Here is a 19,087-nt window from a genome sequence, read left to right as displayed (position 1 = left end):
TATATATATATATATATATATATACATATATATATATTGATCATACTTATATGTATATATATATATACACACAGTAATATTTTCTCATTCTTTCAGGCGCAGTAAGGAAATGCGAGCATTATTTGACATTATTATTATTATTCTTATACATGAAGTGTCTTTGCGCAGACATGACGAGGTCAGTGCGGGACGAGCAGACTTTCGGCGACGCTGAAGACCAGCAGGAGCAGCGTAGCCCCACCGCAGGTGGAGGGGCGGAGGATGATGAGGAAGATGAGGAGCATCACATGATGGAGGACGATGAGGAGGAGGAGGAAGAGGAGGAGGAAGAGGAGGACGAGGACGGGGAGAACAAACCTAAGAGACGAGGGCCGAAGAAGAAGAAGATGACGAAGGCTCGGCAGCAGAGGTACGCTCTTCTTCCTCTTGATGTGTTCCTGGCCTGTAACCATGTTTGTGGTCCAGGTTCAAGGTGCGCCGCATGAAGGCCAACGCCCGCGAGAGGAACCGCATGCACGGTCTCAACGACGCCCTGGAGAGTCTACGCAAGGTTGTTCCCTGCTACTCCAAAAGCCAAAAACTGTCCAAGATCGAGACCCTGCGTCTGGCCAAGAACTACATCTGGGCCCTCAGCGAGGTCCTGCGCTCCGGCAAAGCCCCCGACCTCATGGCCTTTGTCCAGGCACTCTGCAAAGGTCAGCTGACGCCTTCTTCTTCTATTCTATTGTTGTTGTTGTTATTGGTCAATAACAACTGCAGGTTAGGGTTACAGCATGGATTCCATCACACATTCATTAGTTCACTCACTCACTCATTCATTAGTCATCTGTAGTTACTGTATCTCAATCACTCATTCATTCATTACAGTCACACATTAGTCGATAGTTCATCTAATCATTAACTCATTAGTTCACTCATTCATTCATTAATACAGTCATTAGTTTATTCATTCATTCATCTGTTCATTAGTTCGTTCATCCATTCATACAGTCATTAGTTCATTCAATCATGAATTAATTTGATCATTAATTCATCCATTCATTAGTTCATTCAATCATTAATTAATGTGATCATTCATTCATTTATCTGTTCATTTGTTTAACACATTAGTCAATAGTTAATCTAATCATTTATTCATTAGTTCGCTCATTCAGTCATTAGTACAGTCATTAGTTAATTTGTTAATTAATTAATTCATCTGTTCATTAGTTTGTTCATCCATTCATACAGCCATTAGTTAATTCAATCATTAATAAATTAGATAATTCATTAATTCATCTGTTCATTAGTTAGTACAGTCATTAGTTCATTTAATCATTAATTAATTTGATTATGATTTCATTTATCTGTTCATTCATTCATTCAATCACTAATTAATCCGACCATTTATTCATTCATTAGTTCATTCATGCTATTAGTACAGTCAGTTCAGTCCTTCATTAGTGAATTCAATAATTGATTCATTAGTCCACTCATTCATTAGTAGTCATTAGTCATTTCATTTATTAATACAGTCACACATTAGCGCAATCAATAGTACAATTCATTAGTACATTTAATATTACAGTCATTTGTTAATTAATTAATTCATTAGTTTATTCATTTAATTAGTACAGTGATTAGTTCATTTTACATTAATTCAATAGTTCACTCATTAATTAGTCCATTCGATAATTCATTCATTAGTTTATTCATTTTGTTAGTACAGACATGAGTTAGTCATTTATTAGTACAGTCATGAGGTAATTTGATCACTAATTTATTATTTCATTCCTTCAGTAGTTCATTAATTCATACGACCATTCATGAATTTTATTAGTACAGTCATAGTTCATTTCATCATTAATTAATTAGTTCACTCCTTCATTAATTTATGAAATCATTAGTTCTTTCGATCATTTATTCATTTAATTAGTATAATCATTAGTTCAGTCATTCAATAGTACAGACATTAGCTCATTCCATCATTAATTCATTTATTCATTTAATTAGTATAATCATCAGTTCAGTCATTCATTAGTACAGTAGTTATTAGTTCATTCCATCATTAATTCATGAGTTCATTTGATCATTTATTCCTTAGTTCATTAATTTTATTAGTACAGTCATGACTTTACTCATACATTTAGTTCATTCTTACATTGGTTCATTAATTTTATCAGTACAGCCACTAGTTCAGTCATTCATTACTATAGTCATTATTTCATTCCATCATCAATCTATTAGTTCACTAACTCATTCATTCATTAGTTCATTTGATCGTTAATTAATTGTATTAGTAGTCATTCATTAGTACAGTCATTAGTTTATTCGTTCATTAATTCATGAGTTAATTTATTCATTAGTTCCCTTCATTTTATTAGTACAGTCATTAGTTCATTCATTCATTAGTTCGGTAATTAGTTAATTTGTCATTAATTCATTAGTTCAGTAATTTGTTCATTTGACATTAATTCATTAGTTCATTCATTGAGTAGTTTATTAATTTATTAGTAGTCATTAGTTCAGTCATCCGTTAGTACAGTCATTAGTTCATTCCAGCATTAATTCACAAGTTCATTTATTCATTAGTTCAGTCATTCATTAGTACAGCCATTAGTTCATTTGACATTCATTCATTAGTTCACTCACTTTGTTAGTACAGTCATTCATTAGTACAGTCATTAGATCACTCCATCATTTAATTCATGAGTTCATGTGTTCATTAGTCCCCTTCATTTTATTAGTACAGTCATTAGTTCATTTGACATTCATTAGTGCAGTCAATAGTTCATTCCATCATTAATTCATGAATTCATGTATTCATTATTTCCCTTCATTTTATTAGTACAGTCAATAGTTCATTCCATCATTGATTCATGAATTCATGTATTCATTATTTCCCTTCATTTTATTAGTACAGTCATTAGTTCATTTGACATTCATTAGTACAGCCATGAGTTCATTTCACATTCATTCATGAGTTCACTCACTTTATGAGTGCAATCATTCATCAGTACATTGGCTGAATAATTCATGTGTTCACTCACAGAGTGTGTGTGTGTTTGCCAGGTCTGTCCCAGCCGACCACCAACCTGGTGGCGGGCTGCTTGCAGCTGAACCCTCGCACCTTCCTGCCCGAGCAGACGCCCGACCTGCCCTCCCACCTTCCCCCACCGGGGTGCGCCGCCTACTTCTCCTACCAGAGCCCTGGGCTGACACCGGGCCTGCCCAGCCCCCCTTACGGCACCATGGACCCCTCCCACATCTTCCACCAGGTGAAAGGTCAACCCTATGGCCCAATGGAGCCCTTCTTTGACGGCGTCCTGGTATCGGACAGCCCGCCTTTCGACCCGCCCCTCAGCCCGCCCCTCAGCATCAACGGGAACTTCTCGTCCTCCTTCAAACACGAGGCGGCGTCGGAATACGACAAGAGCTTCTCCTTCGGCGTACACTACGGCGGAGGGGCCCTCTACGGGGGAGGAGGGTCCAATCCGCGGTGTGGGGACCTGCAGGTGGACGGCCTGATGGGATTTGAGGGACACCCACACCACGAGCGGCTGATGGGCGCCCCCCCGCTCAACGCCATTTTCCACGAGTCGTGAGGATGCCGGAGGAGAGGCGGCCATCTTGTTTCTCTTTCAGTCCGTAATGACGTCGCCTCGTGTGTAGCACTTCTGAATGTCCTCGTGTTCTCCGTTTCGCCAATCATCGAGCAATAACGTGCAGCAAACTATGCAATTTGTTCCCGGGGGAGGAGGTTCCAAACGCGGAAAGTCTATTTTTGAGCGATCATCTTGTCTCCATTTTTCTAATGTTCTCTCATGTCCTAGCCTGTCTTCACTTTTCATGTCCATACTTTCTAGATGTTTATAAATGACTTTTATTAAAGGGAACTCCGTGTCCATGCCAACATGACGTTAATGTCTCTTTTTTTCATGCAAACACACAAACAAAAAATACATGGACCCATGTGACTTCCCAGACAACAACATATACACCAGGCAAGAAATGCATATGTTATACAATTATTTTGAAAAATTAAATAAGAACAATTTGATATATATATATATATATACATATATATACATATATATATATAAACATATATCAGCAAATTTTATATATATATTTTTAAATAATTGTATTAATTTTACAAATTTATATATATATATATATGTATATTTATATTAGGGGTGTGGGAAAAAATCGATTCGAATTTAAATCGCGATTCTCACGTTGTGCGACTCAGAATCGATTCTCATTTTTTTTAAATCAATTTTTTTTATTTTTAATTATTTTTTTATTTTTTTTATTTTTTAAATTAATCAATCCAACAAAACAATACACAGCTATACCATAACAATGCAATCCAATTCCAAAACCAAACCCGACCCAGCAACACTCAGAACTGCAATAAACAGAGCAATTGAGAGGAGACACAAACACGACACAGAACAAACCAAAAGTAGTGAAACAATAATGAATATTATCAACAACAGTATCAATATTAGTTACAATTTCAACATAGCAGTGATTAAAAATCCCTCATTGACATTATCATTAGACATTTATTTAAAAAAAAGAACAATAGTGTCACAGTATGGCTTGCACTTGCATCGCACCTCATAAGCTTGACAACACACTGTGTCCAATATTTTCCACAAAGATAAAATAAGTTATATTTTTGGTTCATTTAATAGTTAAAACAAATTTACATTATTGCAATCAGTTGATGAAACATTGTCCTTTACAGTTATAAAAGCTTTTTACAAAAATCTACTACTCTGCTTGCATGTCAGCAGACTGCGGTCGATCCTGCTGAAATCCTATGTATTGAATGAGTAGAGAATCGTTTTGAATCGGGAAAAAAAAATCGTTTTTGAATCGAATCGTGACCCCAAGAATCGATATTGAATCGAATCGTGGGACACCCAAAGATTCACAGCCCTATATATATATATATATATATATATATATATATATATATATATATATATATATATATATATATATATATATATATATATATATATATATATATATATATATATATATATATATATATATATATATATATATATATATATATATATATATATATATATATATATATATATAAAGCCAGTCAAAGGTTTTACAAACATGGACACTCCAACACACAGTCACTAAATGGCCACACTTTAAATATGAATAAGTGGCGGCCATCACAATTAGACGTGCATCGCCTGCAAGGAGAGGCTTGATGCCCCAGCACATCCAAGGTAATCCAAAGTGCCTATCAAATATAATGTAATAATTGCACTCACCGGAGATGCCTTGTTGGAAGTGGTGCCTCATCTATATTTATCAATCAATCAATCAATCAATCAATCAAAGTTCACTTATATAGCCCTAAATCATGAGTGTCTCAAAGGGCTGCACAAGCCACAACGACATCCTCGGCTCAGAGCCCACATCAGGGCAAGAAAAAAACTCAACCCAATGAGATGACAATGAGAAACCTTACTTTAGTAGACATCGATGGATGGTGGCATGTAGGTCGATACAGGTAATCATCTCCACAGGAGTTGCCCAAAGGGTGTCCTGAACGTCCACCAAATCTAAACTTAAGTAATTTTCACAATAAATCCAGGTTGTTGTTTCCTTTGTCATTCTTACTTGTCATTTCCACAATATGGAGGATTTGACTTGTGTAGTGACTTTAGTTTCTGAGGTTTAGGCCGCAGTAGATCCTAATGATATTGTTCAGATGGAAAATGCAAAAGAGGTTTAAATTCGTATGATGGTGCAGAGCTAGAAAAAAACCCACCTGATTCCTAATAGAGATGCGAAACGATTTTTTAAATTATTTTTTTATGCACATGCAAATATAGTGTAACCCAACCTGCAAATGGACTAGAAAAGGTTTACACTGCAGCCCAAAGTGGAACCAAATCTTATTTTTTTTGAGATCACATTTTTTCCAGCGGACTGTTTACACTGCAAGTGAAATGTGATTTTTATCAGACTCCAGTGTAAACGCCAATGTGGCCCCACTTGCCAAGAGGAAGTCGCTACTACTACAAAATAAAATAAATGTCGCCCCACCTTAAAATTAGCGGGTTTTTTTTACGTGAAAATAAAGTAAAGTAATATAATGTATGAATGGATGTATATATTTGGGAGGGTTGTAATCTTTTAATAGCTGTTAAGTAGAGGAGAGACGGACATCAGTGTGGATCTACGGGATCTTTGTTTTTCAACTCACATGTAAACAAATGCGACACAGCTTCAATTCCGGTCTTTCAACAAACGCTATTTCTCGGGAATCAAAATATATATTCATATATTACATATATACTATTATTTGCACACTATTGACAAGTGATGTACCGAAAAGTAGGTCGTCTTATAGACTTTGATCACCGAAACCGGATGTTGTGATGAAAAAGTCACAAACGGGTCGCATTCAGGTCGCATTGCATTTAGATAGAAAAGCGCTATATAAATCTAATCTATTATTGTTGTTATTATTATTATTATTATTATTATTATTATCAGACTGAAGTCACATTTGAAAAGATCAGATTCAGGACTACCTCCTGATGTGGCCTGAATCTGATGCCAAAAGAAATCAGATCTGTGTAACTTGAGGGCAAAAAATCAGATTTGGTGTGCAGTGTAAACGGGGCCAAAGAAAACGTAACGTCATTTGGATTCCCTTTTTTTGTAATAATTTTTTTACTTTTTAATGTTTTAATTAATTAATTTGGATCCACTTGTCTGGTTAATTGTTCTGATATGTAAAGTTATTCAAGCGTACACACACCAGGTGGTACTGTACAAACTTTTGTATTCACACTTTCATTCTGTCAATTTTTATTGTAGTTTTAGTTATACTTTGAATATACATAAAGCACAAGCATGTACAACACCGCCAAATACAGACATGTCTAAGATAATATCATTTATTACTTTATAGCTACACTAAAATTAGTTTATACTACATAGCTTCGAACAAGTAGAAGTTTAGGTGTTATTTGATACTGACGACATGCTTTATCAGTATCATGCTGCACTACAACATGTGCCCATAGTAGAAGTTGTGTCAGTTTAATACAAATAACTAATTCAGCACAAATTGTTTAATTAATTTTTGTTTTGTAGGTTAAAGTGTTTTACATATTGTGCTACTGAGTTAATGTTGCTTATCTATTGAGTTTATTTGATTTCATTTTTTCAGTATCAAATGGTTGAAGTCAATCAAACATTTTTTTTTTCAATTTAAATGTTTAAATTGAAATTATTTCTTTTTGTAAATTTCAGACAAATTGATCCACTTATAATATGTATTTATTTTATTCTATAATGTTTTTAAAATGTTATTTTATTTTATATGATCTCATTTATAAAAATAGATACCCCCAACACACACATTGCTGGTCTGCTGTGTGTGCGTGTGATTACAAAATGGTGTCCATATTTTGCTTAAAGATGACAGGAAGTCAGGTGTTGACGTGAAAGATGATGAGCCTTCACATTAAAACAAACAAGCCATTATTGTGAAAGTCGTTGAGGAGGAAGTGAACAACAGCAAGTATTTTTAGAACTATAAAAAACACCAACTCATCTTAAACAGCAAATGACGTAATAAAAATGGAATTAAAAAGTTAATCAAACGTGAATTGAAAGGCCAGCAGAGACGAGACCGGCTGCCTGTGCGCGCTCCCGCGTGGGACATGTTACGCGCACGGTGCCTAAGTGGACGCCTGCGTCGTCTCCATGACGACGGCGACTCGGACCCGGAAGTGCGCCGCCCCACTTGAGCAGCTTAGCGCGCGCGGATCTGGACTCGTACACACGTCGAGTTGTGTTTGTTTGTTTGTTTGTTTGTTTGTTTGCTCGCTTGTTTTTTTCTTACTTTGTTAACATGTCTGCCTGTGAGGAGGAGCTTAAAGAGGAGAGGACGAAAAAGAAGGTGAAAAGGAGGACCAAGAAGGGGGAGAAACTTAACTTGGCGACGAAGGAGGAGGAGGACGGTGAGGAGCAGAAGCCGGAAGTGAAGAGCAGGTGAGCGGCTTGATGACGTCACCTAAAAACTGAGACTGATATGATGAAATAGTCATATTTTAGTGAACAATTAGTTATTATGATTAGTTATTAGAGATGTCGGCAGGCCGATATTATCGGCCGATAAATGCTTTAAAATGTAATATCGGAAATTGTAGGTATCGTTTTTTTTATTATCGTATTGTTTTTTGTTTGTTTGTTTTTTTTTGTTTTTTTTTATTAAATCAACATAAAAAACACAAGATACACTTACAATTAGTGCACCAACCCAAAAAACCTCCCTCCCCCATTTACACTCATTCACACTCATTCACACAAAAGGGTTGTTTCTTTCTGTTATTAATATTCTGGTTCCTACATTATATATCAATATAGATAAATACAGTCTGCAAGGGATACAGTCCGTAAGCACACATGATTGTGCGTGCTGCTGGTCCACTAATAGTACTAACCTTGAACAGTTAATTTGACTAATTTTCATTAATTACTAGTTTCTATGTAACTGTTTTTATATTGTTTTACTTTCTTTTTTATTCAAGAAAATGTTTTTAATTTATTTATCTTATTTTATATTATTAATTTTATTTAAAAGGACCTTATCTTCACCATACCTGGTTGTCCAAATTGTTAACAATTAATTAACAATCCATAATTGTTAATTATGCCTAATTAACAATTAGGCATAATAATGTGTTAATTCCACGACTGCATACATCGGTATCGGTTGATATCGGTATTGGTTGATATCGGTATCGGTAATTAAAGAGTTGGACAATATCGGAATATCGGATATCGGCAAAAAGCCATTATCGGACATCCCTATTAGTTATTCATGGAGCTTTTCATTCATGTTCTCAGAATGTTCCCTTTTAACTGTGATATGAATGTGTGTGTGTGTGTGTGTGTGTGTGTCAGCGAGTGTGTGTTGCTGCGCGGGATCTTCAAGGTGGGTAAGAAAAGCCACGACGTCCTGCTCACCAGCACCACGCTGACTTGGACACCCATCACGCCCGAGAGCCCCACAGGTCAGTTGTCACGGTGATGGACATCTGGACGGAATGTGCCGGCAGCTGGTGCTGTAATTGAAACTATTGGGCGCGCACACACACACATGCTCACACACGGGTTGTGTGTTCATGGTTTGGGTGTAAGAAATCCACCTAACATACGGTGCTCCTTAGAAACTGTAAGTAGTTAGACCAAAGTGTTGGTCGAAAATCTTCCTTAAAGATTTCCAAATGTAAACAGGAACTTTATTCCTTTTGAAAAAACAAAATTAGCAGCGTAAAATCCTGTATATACCGAATGCTGATCGGATGAACACGCATGTAGTGTTTTCGACTCATCCGCCATCTTTATGTTCAGCTCCAAACTTCATTTTGACAAGCGACATTCGTAAACAAGAAGCAAGGCCGGGAGAGTTTTTTTTCCGCAGCGTAACGTATTGAGCAGGATCTACAGACTCTTTGAGAGGAACGGCGCAGAACACCTGTGTGCTGACGAGGTTAGAGAAAGCACATACTACCACAGAGACAGAAAAGCAAGCCCAAATAAGCAACTGCGTGTTCAAAAACACTCCCCCGAAAAACTGCAAACCGCGCCTCAAAAGATTTGCGAGCAACTTTGGGGTACAAAAAGTCGCTTGCAACAAGCGAACTTGGCAATGCTGCCGAGTCAGCGCGTTTGAGCATGAGGCGGGCTGTGATTGGATGTCAGGCGGTGTCACTGACACTTGACCTGCCACTGCTCTTTTATTTGGATATGTAGAAAGCAGCCTGCAGTATTGTTAACAGTCTATATACTGTACGTGCAAACCAATTTAGCTCAATATACAGGACGTCCCTGCTAATGTAACGCAGGCCAGGTTGCCAGCTACGGGGTTGATAGCCTGGGCTTTTAGTTCGGTAGCTAGCATGCTCGTCTCTTGTGTCGGGGACCTAGGTTCGAGTCCCAGGCGGAACAGAAAGCAGAGACTGAACCAGTTGGCAACGCTGAGGGACAAACACAAATTGACATAATAGGTCAAAAGCTCTACTTCTCAAAATGTGCTAGCTTGATGCTAATCGATATGAGATTTGCCATAAACATGCTACAGATTAGCATTTGCGATTTTACATGGCATGTGATATTAGGTAGTATACAGGTGTTAGTAGCATGTAGTTTTAGGTAGTATACAGGTGGTAGTATCAGGTAGTATACAGGTGGTAGTAGCATGTGGTATCAGGTAGCATACAGGTGGTAGTAGCATGTAGTATCAGGTAGTATGCAGGTGGTAGTAGCATGTAGTATCAGGTAGTATACAGGTGGTAGTAGCATGTAGTATCAGGTAGTATACAGGTGGTAGTAGCATGTGGTATCAGGTAGTATACAGGTGGTAGTAGCATGTAGTTTTAGGGAGTATACCGGTGGTAGTATCAGGTAGTATACAGGTGGTAGTAGCATGTGGTATCAGGTAGCATACAGGTGGAAGTAGCATGTAGTATCAGGTCATATACAGGTGGTAGTAGCATGTAGTATCAGGTAGTATACAGGTGGTAGTAGTATGTAGTATACAGGTGGTAGTAGCATGTAGTATACAGGTGGTAGTAGCATGTAGTATCAGGTAGTATACAGGCGGTAGTAGCATGTAATATCAGGTCGTATACAGGTGGTAGTAGCATGTAGTATCAGGTCGTATACAGGTGGTAGTAGCATGTAGTATCAGGTCGTATACAGGTGGTAGTAGCATGTAGTATCAGGTCGTATACAGGTGGTAGTAGCATGTAGTATCAGGTCGTATACAGGTGGTAGTAGCATGTAGTATCAGGTCGTATACAGGTGGTAGTAGCATGTAGTATCAGGTCGTATACAGGTGGTAGTAGCATGTAGTATCAGGTCGTATACAGGTGGTAGTAGCATGTAGTATCAGGTCGTATACAGGTGGTAGTAGCATGTAGTATCAGGTCGTATACAGGTGGTAGTAGCATGTAGTATCAGGTCGTATACAGGTGGTAGTAGCATGTAGTATCAGGTCGTATACAGGTGGTAGTAGCATGTAGTATCAGGTCGTATACAGGTGGTAGTAGCATGTAGTATCAGGTCGTATACAGGTGGTAGTAGCATGTAGTATCAGGTCGTATACAGGTGGTAGTAGCATGTAGTATCAGGTCGTATACAGGTGGTAGTAGTATGTAGTAACAGATTGTAGCAGGTAGTCATACAGCTCCAATGATGTAGTATTGATTAATAAATAAATAATATAACAAATAATGATGTAGTATTAAATAAACAATGATGTAGTATTAGTATGACGGAGTCAGTGGCAACTAACGAGGCATTAGTTGCTGGTTTTGTTTTGGTTCCATGGTGTAAATGTTGTTGTTTTCACACAGATGAAGGTGTAAATACACTGTGTGTGTGCGTGGTTGTGTGTGTGGTTGTGTGTGTGTGTGTGTGTGTGTGTGTGTGACAATCTGTTTAGCTGTATGCCATCCAAGCCTAATGTCATGAAGTGTGTGTGTGTGTTGGCAGTAGTAGTGAGCAGTTGGTCGTGTCCGTGGGGGGTTATTACATTCTCTCAATGTGAGCAGATTAACACACGTACACACAGTTAGCATGCTGTGTGTGTGTGTGTGTTGTTTATGAAGACTTCTTCCTGTCTTTTTGCTGCAGGACATGTTGTTTACCTGCTTCTATAATGTCCAACATGACACTATTGTCAGTGAACTAGGCCTCAATGATGTCCTAGTTTGTACACTCACTGGACTCTTTATTAGGTACACAACTTCTAATAATACGGCAACAGTGACGTTTACTAATATTTAATGTGTGTGTCTGTAGCGAGGCACAGCGGTGGATTCAACTCCATCTGGAAGCAGCAACATGCTACGGGCGTGTGTGTGAGCGTGAGCGGTGTGTGTGTGTGTGTGTGTGTGTGTGTGTGTTTGTTTGTGTGCGTGCATGTGTGTGCGTGTGCTGTCAGTTGAAATCAAGTTGATGTAGGGGGAGGATGGACAAGCTGTGTGTCTCAATGAAATCACTTTCTTTGCATTTAATTATATTTCAAGTGTTTAAAAATATATATCATGTCACAAATAGTTGATGTAGTACAGTCTCAGGCCACTGTAGGAAACTACAATGACATATCTGTACATAGGTTATAAAAAACATTTGATTGAACTAATACATAGTTAATAGCTAAAATTGATCATGAAATGGGAAAAAAATATATATATACACTACCGTTCAAAAGTTTGGGGTCACCCAAACAATTTTGTGGAATAGCCTTCATTTCGAAGAACAAGAATAGACTGTCGAGTTTCAGATGAAAGTTCTCTTTTTCTGGCCATTTTGAGCGTTTAATTGACCCCACAAATGTGATGCTCCAGAAACTGAATCTGCTCAAAGGAAGGTCAGTTTTGTAGCTTCTGTAACGAGCTAAACTGTTTTCAGATGTGTGAACATGATTGCACAAGGGTTTTCTAATCATCAATTAGCCTTCTGAGCCAATTAGCAAACACATTGTACCATTAGAACACTGGAGTGATAGTTGCTGGAAATGGGCCTCTATACACCTATGTAGATATTGCACCAAAAACCAGACATTTGCAACAAGAATAGTCATTTACCACATTAGCAATGTATAGAGCGTATTTCTGTAAAGTTAAGACTAGTATAAAGTTATCTTCATTGAAAAGTACAGTGCTTTTCCTTCAAAAATAAGGACATTTCAATGTGACCCCAAACTTTTGAACGGTAGTGTATATATTAAAAAAAAATAAAATAAAAATAAAAAAATAATAAAAAAATTATATATATATATATATATATATATACACACACAAAACCCAAAACCAGTGAAGTTGGCACATTGTGTAAATAGTAAATAAAAACATAATACAATGATTTGCAAATCCTATTCAACTTATATTCAACTGAATAGACTGCAAAGACAAGATATTTAATGTTACAACTGAGAAACTTAATTTTTTAACAACACGTTTGGGAACTGAGGAGACCAATTTTTGAAGCTTTTCAGGTGGAATTCTTTCCCATTCTTGCTTGATGTACAGCTTAAGTTGTTCAACAGTCCGGGGTCTCCGTTGTGGTATTTTAGGCTTCATATTGCGCCACACATTTTCAATGGGAGACAGGTCTGGACTACAGGCAGGCCAGTCTTGTACCCGCACTCTTTTACTATGAAGCCACACTGTTGTAACACGTGGCTTGGCATTGTCTTGCTGAAATAAGCAGGGGTAGACATGATAACGTTGCTTGGATGGTAACACATGTTGCTCCAAAACCTGTATGTACCTTTCAGCATTAATGGTGCCTTCACAGATGTGTAAGTTACCCATGCCTTGGGCACTAATACACCCCCATACCGTCACAGATGCTGGCTTTTGAACTTTGCGCCTATAACTATCCGGATGGTTCTTTTCCTCTTTGGTCCGAAGGACACGACATCCACAGTTTCCAAAAATAATTTGAAATGTGGACACGTCAGACCACAGAACACTTTTCCACTTTGCATCAGTCCATCTTAGATGAGCTCGGGCCCAGCGAAGCGTTTCTGGGAGTTGTTGATAAATGGCTTTCGTTTTACCTTGCACTTACAGATGTAGCGACCAACTGTAGTTACTGAAAGTGGTTTTCTGAAGTGTTCCTGAGTCCATGTGGTGATATCCTTTACACACTGATGTCGCTTTTTGATGCAGCACCGCCTGAGGGATCAAAGGTCACGGGCATTCAATGTTGGTTTTCAGCCTTGCCGTGATCTCTCCAGATTCTCTGAACCTGTTGATGATATTACAGACCGTAGATGGTGAAATCCCTAAATTCCTTGCAATAGCTCGTTGAGAAATGTTTTTCTTAAACTGTTGGACAATTTGCTCATGCATTTGTTCACAATGTGGTGACCCTCGCCCCATCCTTGTTTGTGAATGACTCAGCATTTCATGGAAGCTGCTTTCATACCCAATCATGGCACCCACCTGTTCCCAATTAGCCTGTTCACCTGTGGGATGTTCCAAATAAGTGTTTGATGAGCATTCCTCAACTTTCTCAGTTTTTTTTCAACTTGTGCCAGCTTTTTTGAAACATGTTGCAGGCATCAAGTTCCAAATGAGCTAATATTTGCAAAAAATAACAAAGTTTACCAGTTCGAACATTAAGTATCTTGTCTTTGCAGTCTATTCAATTGAATATAGGTTGAAAATGATTTGCAAATCATTGTATTCTGTTTTTATTTACCATTTACACAATGTGCCAACTTCACTGGTTTTGGGTTTTGTACATATACTCACACACTGGTATACTGTATGTCAGTGGTTCTCAAATGGGGGTATGCGTACCCCTGGGGGTACTTGGAAGGTATGCCAAGGGGTATGTGAGATTTTTTTTAAATGTCTGTCAAAAAGAACTGTGAAAAGAAATGCAACAATGCAATATTCAGTGTTGGCAGCTAGATTTTTTGTGGACATGTTCCATAAAAATTGATGTTAAAGATTTTTTTTTTGTGATGAATCCAGATGGATCTCTATTACAATCCCCAAAGAGGGCACTTTAAGTTGATGATTACTTCTATGTGTAGAAATCTTTATTTATAAATAATAATAATAATAATTGAATCACTTGTTTATTTTTCAACAAGTTTTTAGTTATTTTTATATCTTTTTTCCAAATAGTTTAAGAAAGACCACAACAAATGAGCAATATTTTGCACTGTTATACAATTTAATAAATCAGAAACTGATGACATAGTGCTGTATTTTACTTCTTTATCTCGTTTTTTCAACCAAAAATGCTTTGCTCTGATTAGGGGGTACTTGAATTAAAAAAATGTTTACAGGGGGTACATCACTGACAAAAGGTTGAGAACCACTGCTGTATGTTATGCAACTCACAAGATTGGATGATTAGTCTGATGTGGAAAAATTCCATTTTAAGATTGATTGACAGGTGCATCAGATATCTTCTGATTATTAGATTTGTGTCTGGTCTAGCAGCTAATGTGTTATGTATTATGAGCCTTGATGAATCAGCAGTAGCATCAACATAATGATCTAATTAAATGACTGTACATATGGTGTGTATATATATACTGTATATAAATATACTGAATAAATGGGTATGTCATTTAGACAAATTGGCAGTGTGTTTGTCATACTTGCCAACCTTGAGACCTCCAATATCGGGAGGTGGGGGGTATTTCATATATATTTCATATATATATATATATATTTATGTATATATATATATATGTATGAAATACTTGACTTTCAGTGAATTCTAGCTATATATATATATATTTATTTTATTTACATAAAAGAAATACTTGAATTATCTATCCATTAGATGGCAGTATTGTCCTGTTTAACTTCTCCGTTCATGACTGAGAAATCATTTCGGCCACCGTGTTCAATGGAGAAGTCTGTTCTACATATTTACAGGCAACATACACCTTCCCCTTCGAACTGTCCTGGATGAACTGAAATTCTTGTTTCCATTCGTTTTGGAACTTGCAAGCGTATTTATATTGTGGGAAAGCGGACGTGAGAACAGGCTGTCCCCACTCAGTCTCAGGTTCGCATTGAGCTGGAGGGGGCGTGGCCTCCAGCTCCGGCTGAATACCGGGAGTTTGTCGGGAGAAAATCTCTGCCGGGAGGTTGTCGGGAGAGGCGCTGAATAACGGGATTCTCCCGCTAAAAACGGGAGGGTTGGCAAGTATGGTGTTTGTTAGCCTTAAAATAAGCTAGCAGTGATTTATGTCACGTGGTGTACAAAGTGTCCAATCGGGTGCGATCTTTCCTGCGCAGGTGAGGCGTGCTCGCCGCCCCCAGGTGTGCTGATGCTGCGCGACGTCTTCGCAGCGAAGGTGAAGCGTCGGCGAGCGGCCGGCCAGCGCTGCGGCGGGCCTGTGCTGGGCGTGGCCTTGTTTTACTGCAAGCGGAGGGGGAGGAGGCTGGAGGAGGACACGCTGCACCTTCACAACGCCTCCTCAGACCACACACACATCTGGTACAACACCTTGAGGGAGCTGCTGGCAGGTAACACGCACTAAGGTTTCAAAAACACAAGTTTGATGGCGCCTTTTGGTGTACTTTTTCCTTCACCTGCTAATGCATTTTTAATGGAACATATACAAATATATATGTATTCTATTTATGGTCTGATATTGTGTTTTAATGACAATATACAAATATATATTTATTAAATTTTTATGGTCTGATATTGTGTTATAATGAACATATACAAACATATATTTATTCTATTTTTATGGTCTGATATTGTGTTTTGACAACCTTTCTGTGCCATTCTAACAAGCTCTCATTTTATTTGCAAAGTTATGTATTTTCATGGCAAACTACAGTATTTATGAGGAGTGTCCTGAATTTTTATGTATTTCTAGACATGTGTGTTTTGATTTTCGTTTTTTATTCACTTTTTGTCTCTCCAACCACATTAATTTTCTTCTATTTTAGTCAAGTCATTTTCACAAAAAGTCAACATAGTAGGTATAGGCTACTAGAAGGCTAGCAGCTACACAGCAGCTAAGCACACAATAGCACGCAGGCTAGACATATGTAATAATAATTGCACAATATTGCAGTATAAAACAGCACATTTTTCAATATAAACAAGTATCAAATACTCATAGTGACCTATTACTTACACATACAATGTCAAGGCATATTAGAACGTATCCAGTAACAAACGGGTCCGCAACATTCAGTTTACTGAGTCATGAGCTTAACTGAATAAAGGCTCCAAAAAGTTGTGTTTACATAACCGTCGTATAGCCTTTTTATGACTTAATACAGCATTTTAACTGCAAAATATAGCCTTTTTTTGGGGGAAACATTTATTTATTTGGGACAAAATAAGGTGTTTTGAAGGCAATTTACAACCTTTGTGTGCCTCTTTAAAGAAAATGTACCAATTTATTTGCAAAATATTGCATTTCATGGCAAAATATAGTGTTTAGATACCCAAATATAGCCTTTTCATGACTTAAAGTAGCAGTACAGTGGAAAAACAAGTTGAATTTATATGCTTAGTTGTGTTTCATTGTATTCATTCAACCATATCCAATTTTATTTACAATCTGCAAAGTATGTGAAAATACTGTCTAAACATCGCAAAATGCCACAAATTCAGTCGGCCATTTTGAATATTCCGCCCCGAATACCTTTGGCAATTTCCGTAGATTCTACGTCACTGGAGTAACGCTTCTGCCCTCTGACCATATTATTAGATAAGTCATACTGGAAATAATAAGAGATGTGGTGTTTATCGTTCACAATCCTTATGTAAGACAAGAACACATGTTTTATGCATTCTAAATGGTAAATAAATATCTAACAATTGAGTCAACAGATGAAGGGTACTCTATTGCGTTTATTATACTCTCTAAAAACATCCAGAAACCGCCAACAATATTCCATTTACATGTCGTGACCTGAAAATTAACCAAATATGAGTGATATTGTTATTATAAGTGCTAAAGCAGACAGACTATTTTAGCGGCACATTGATAGCAGTGAGCTAATGCTACCTTACACAGCTACTGTTGACACACTAGCTTCTGCTTCGTCTCAAACTTGCTAAAAGTAAATTATAGATTATAATTCATGCATCTCTCACTTGGTAGTAGACAAATGTGGCCATAAACAGACTAGCTGGTCCACTTTCACGTGCCCGAGATGTCGGGAAAAAATGCTTGTTTTTAACCCTTGATGAGGATTGCAATTGATTCTTCATCTAAACCAGTGGTTCTTAACCTTGTTGGAGGTACCGAACCCCACCAGTTTCATATGCGCATTCACCGAACCCTTCTTTAGTGAAAAATAAATTTTTTTGTTTTGTTTTTGGTAACACTTTAGTATGGGGAACATATTCTAGGTAACAAAGACTTAATTTAGAGTTTTTTGGACACTAGGGGAACATATTCTAAACAACAAAGACTTAATTTAGAGTTATTTGGTTAGGGTTAGGGTTAGAGGGTTCGGGCCAGGGTTAGAAGGTTAGGGTTATAATAAGGCCATGCCGAATAAGGCATTAATAAGTACTTAATAATAGTTAATGACTAGTTAAGAGCCAATATGTTACTACTTTGCATGTTAATAAGCAACTAATTAATGGTTACCATGTTTTTTTACTGGTGCACAAAATGAACCGTGCATGAACATCACCTTGTTCAAAGAACAAAACCAACACAGTGCATAAACTCACAACAAATTACACACCTGCAAATCAGTGTGACTTCTGCTGTTGCCGTATCCGTAACACGCCGATAGGGAGAAGTTTTTATTTACACGATGAGTCGGGTGTGTTTTGACCTCAGCCGAACCCCTGAGCCGACTCACCGAACCCCTAGGATTAGATCGAACCCAGGTTAAGAACCACTGATTTAAACAGAATAATGCGAGCATTCCGTCGGTCAGCATCCCAGTGAGTGTGAAAATAATACAATTTAATAATACAAAGAGTTTTTTTATTGTGGTTTATTATGGCTAGGTTTAGCACCTAGCAATGCTTTTTTTTTATAAATGGTTGATTTATATAGGCTAGAAGGTAAAGTTTTGTACCTGACAAGTTTCGGCTATCTTGCTTCTGCAGCCTTCATCAGAGGTGTCACGTGATGTTAGCGTGACGTCATCTGTGACGTGTTATTTGGATTGTTCCAAAACTTTACCTTACTAGCCTATATAAATCAACCATTTGTAAATACACATTAGTAGGCTAAATGAACCTCTTCAACATACCTAGCAATGCTGCTAATGCTAATAGAGTCACAAAGAAACGGCATCCATCACTGGGCTTCTACAACTTATTGCTCATCCTGTGTGTTCGGGCTCAAAAATATAAGTTTCTGGATTAATTGTTCCCAAAGTAATCGTTGTTGGCTCTCTGCATGATTAGAATTGTTGTTGATGGTGAAGAGATCTGTGGTTCCTCCTCTACGTCACGTGACTGCCGTCCTCATTATCTCTCAAAATGGCTCGGGAATCTCTGTGAGATTGATACTATTTTGATCATATCGATTTATTCGCAAACTTTGTAAGTCTTTTGGTGT

General features: G+C 37.6%; 2 protein-coding genes across 4 annotated transcripts in view; both read left to right on the top strand.

Moving 5' to 3' along the window:
* Positions 1-3,897, top strand: part of neurod1 (neuronal differentiation 1) — a 6,170-nt gene extending 2,273 nt beyond the window's left edge. Inside the window, exons 2-4 of one of the 2 annotated variants that reach the window (XM_062061434.1) lie at positions 169-409; positions 466-695; positions 3,052-3,897. In XM_062061434.1, coding sequence (XP_061917418.1) covers positions 171-409; positions 466-695; positions 3,052-3,584 — 1,002 coding nt within the window. In that variant the 5' untranslated portion in view covers positions 169-170 and the 3' untranslated portion in view covers positions 3,585-3,897. Of the gene's footprint in view, positions 1-155; positions 410-465; positions 696-3,051 lie in introns of both variants that reach the window. The other variant, XM_062061433.1, reaches the window with a different exon arrangement.
* Positions 3,898-7,782: 3,885 nt separating this feature from the next.
* The window catches only part of cerkl (ceramide kinase-like), a 33,401-nt gene continuing 22,096 nt past the window's right edge, over positions 7,783-19,087 (top strand). For both annotated transcript variants that reach the window (XM_062061430.1, XM_062061429.1), the window contains exons 1-3: positions 7,783-8,031; positions 8,947-9,056; positions 15,828-16,058. In XM_062061430.1, the coding sequence (XP_061917414.1) occupies positions 7,892-8,031; positions 8,947-9,056; positions 15,828-16,058 (481 nt within the window). In that variant the 5' untranslated portion in view covers positions 7,783-7,891. The remainder of the gene's footprint in view (positions 8,032-8,946; positions 9,057-15,827; positions 16,059-19,087) is intronic.

This window comes from Entelurus aequoreus, linkage group LG10 (genome assembly GCF_033978785.1).
Source record: "Entelurus aequoreus isolate RoL-2023_Sb linkage group LG10, RoL_Eaeq_v1.1, whole genome shotgun sequence".
In the NCBI taxonomy this organism is placed as follows: Eukaryota; Metazoa; Chordata; class Actinopteri; order Syngnathiformes; family Syngnathidae; genus Entelurus; species Entelurus aequoreus.
Note: the sequence above shows the minus strand (reverse complement) of the source record. Positions and strands in the feature narration are given on the sequence as shown.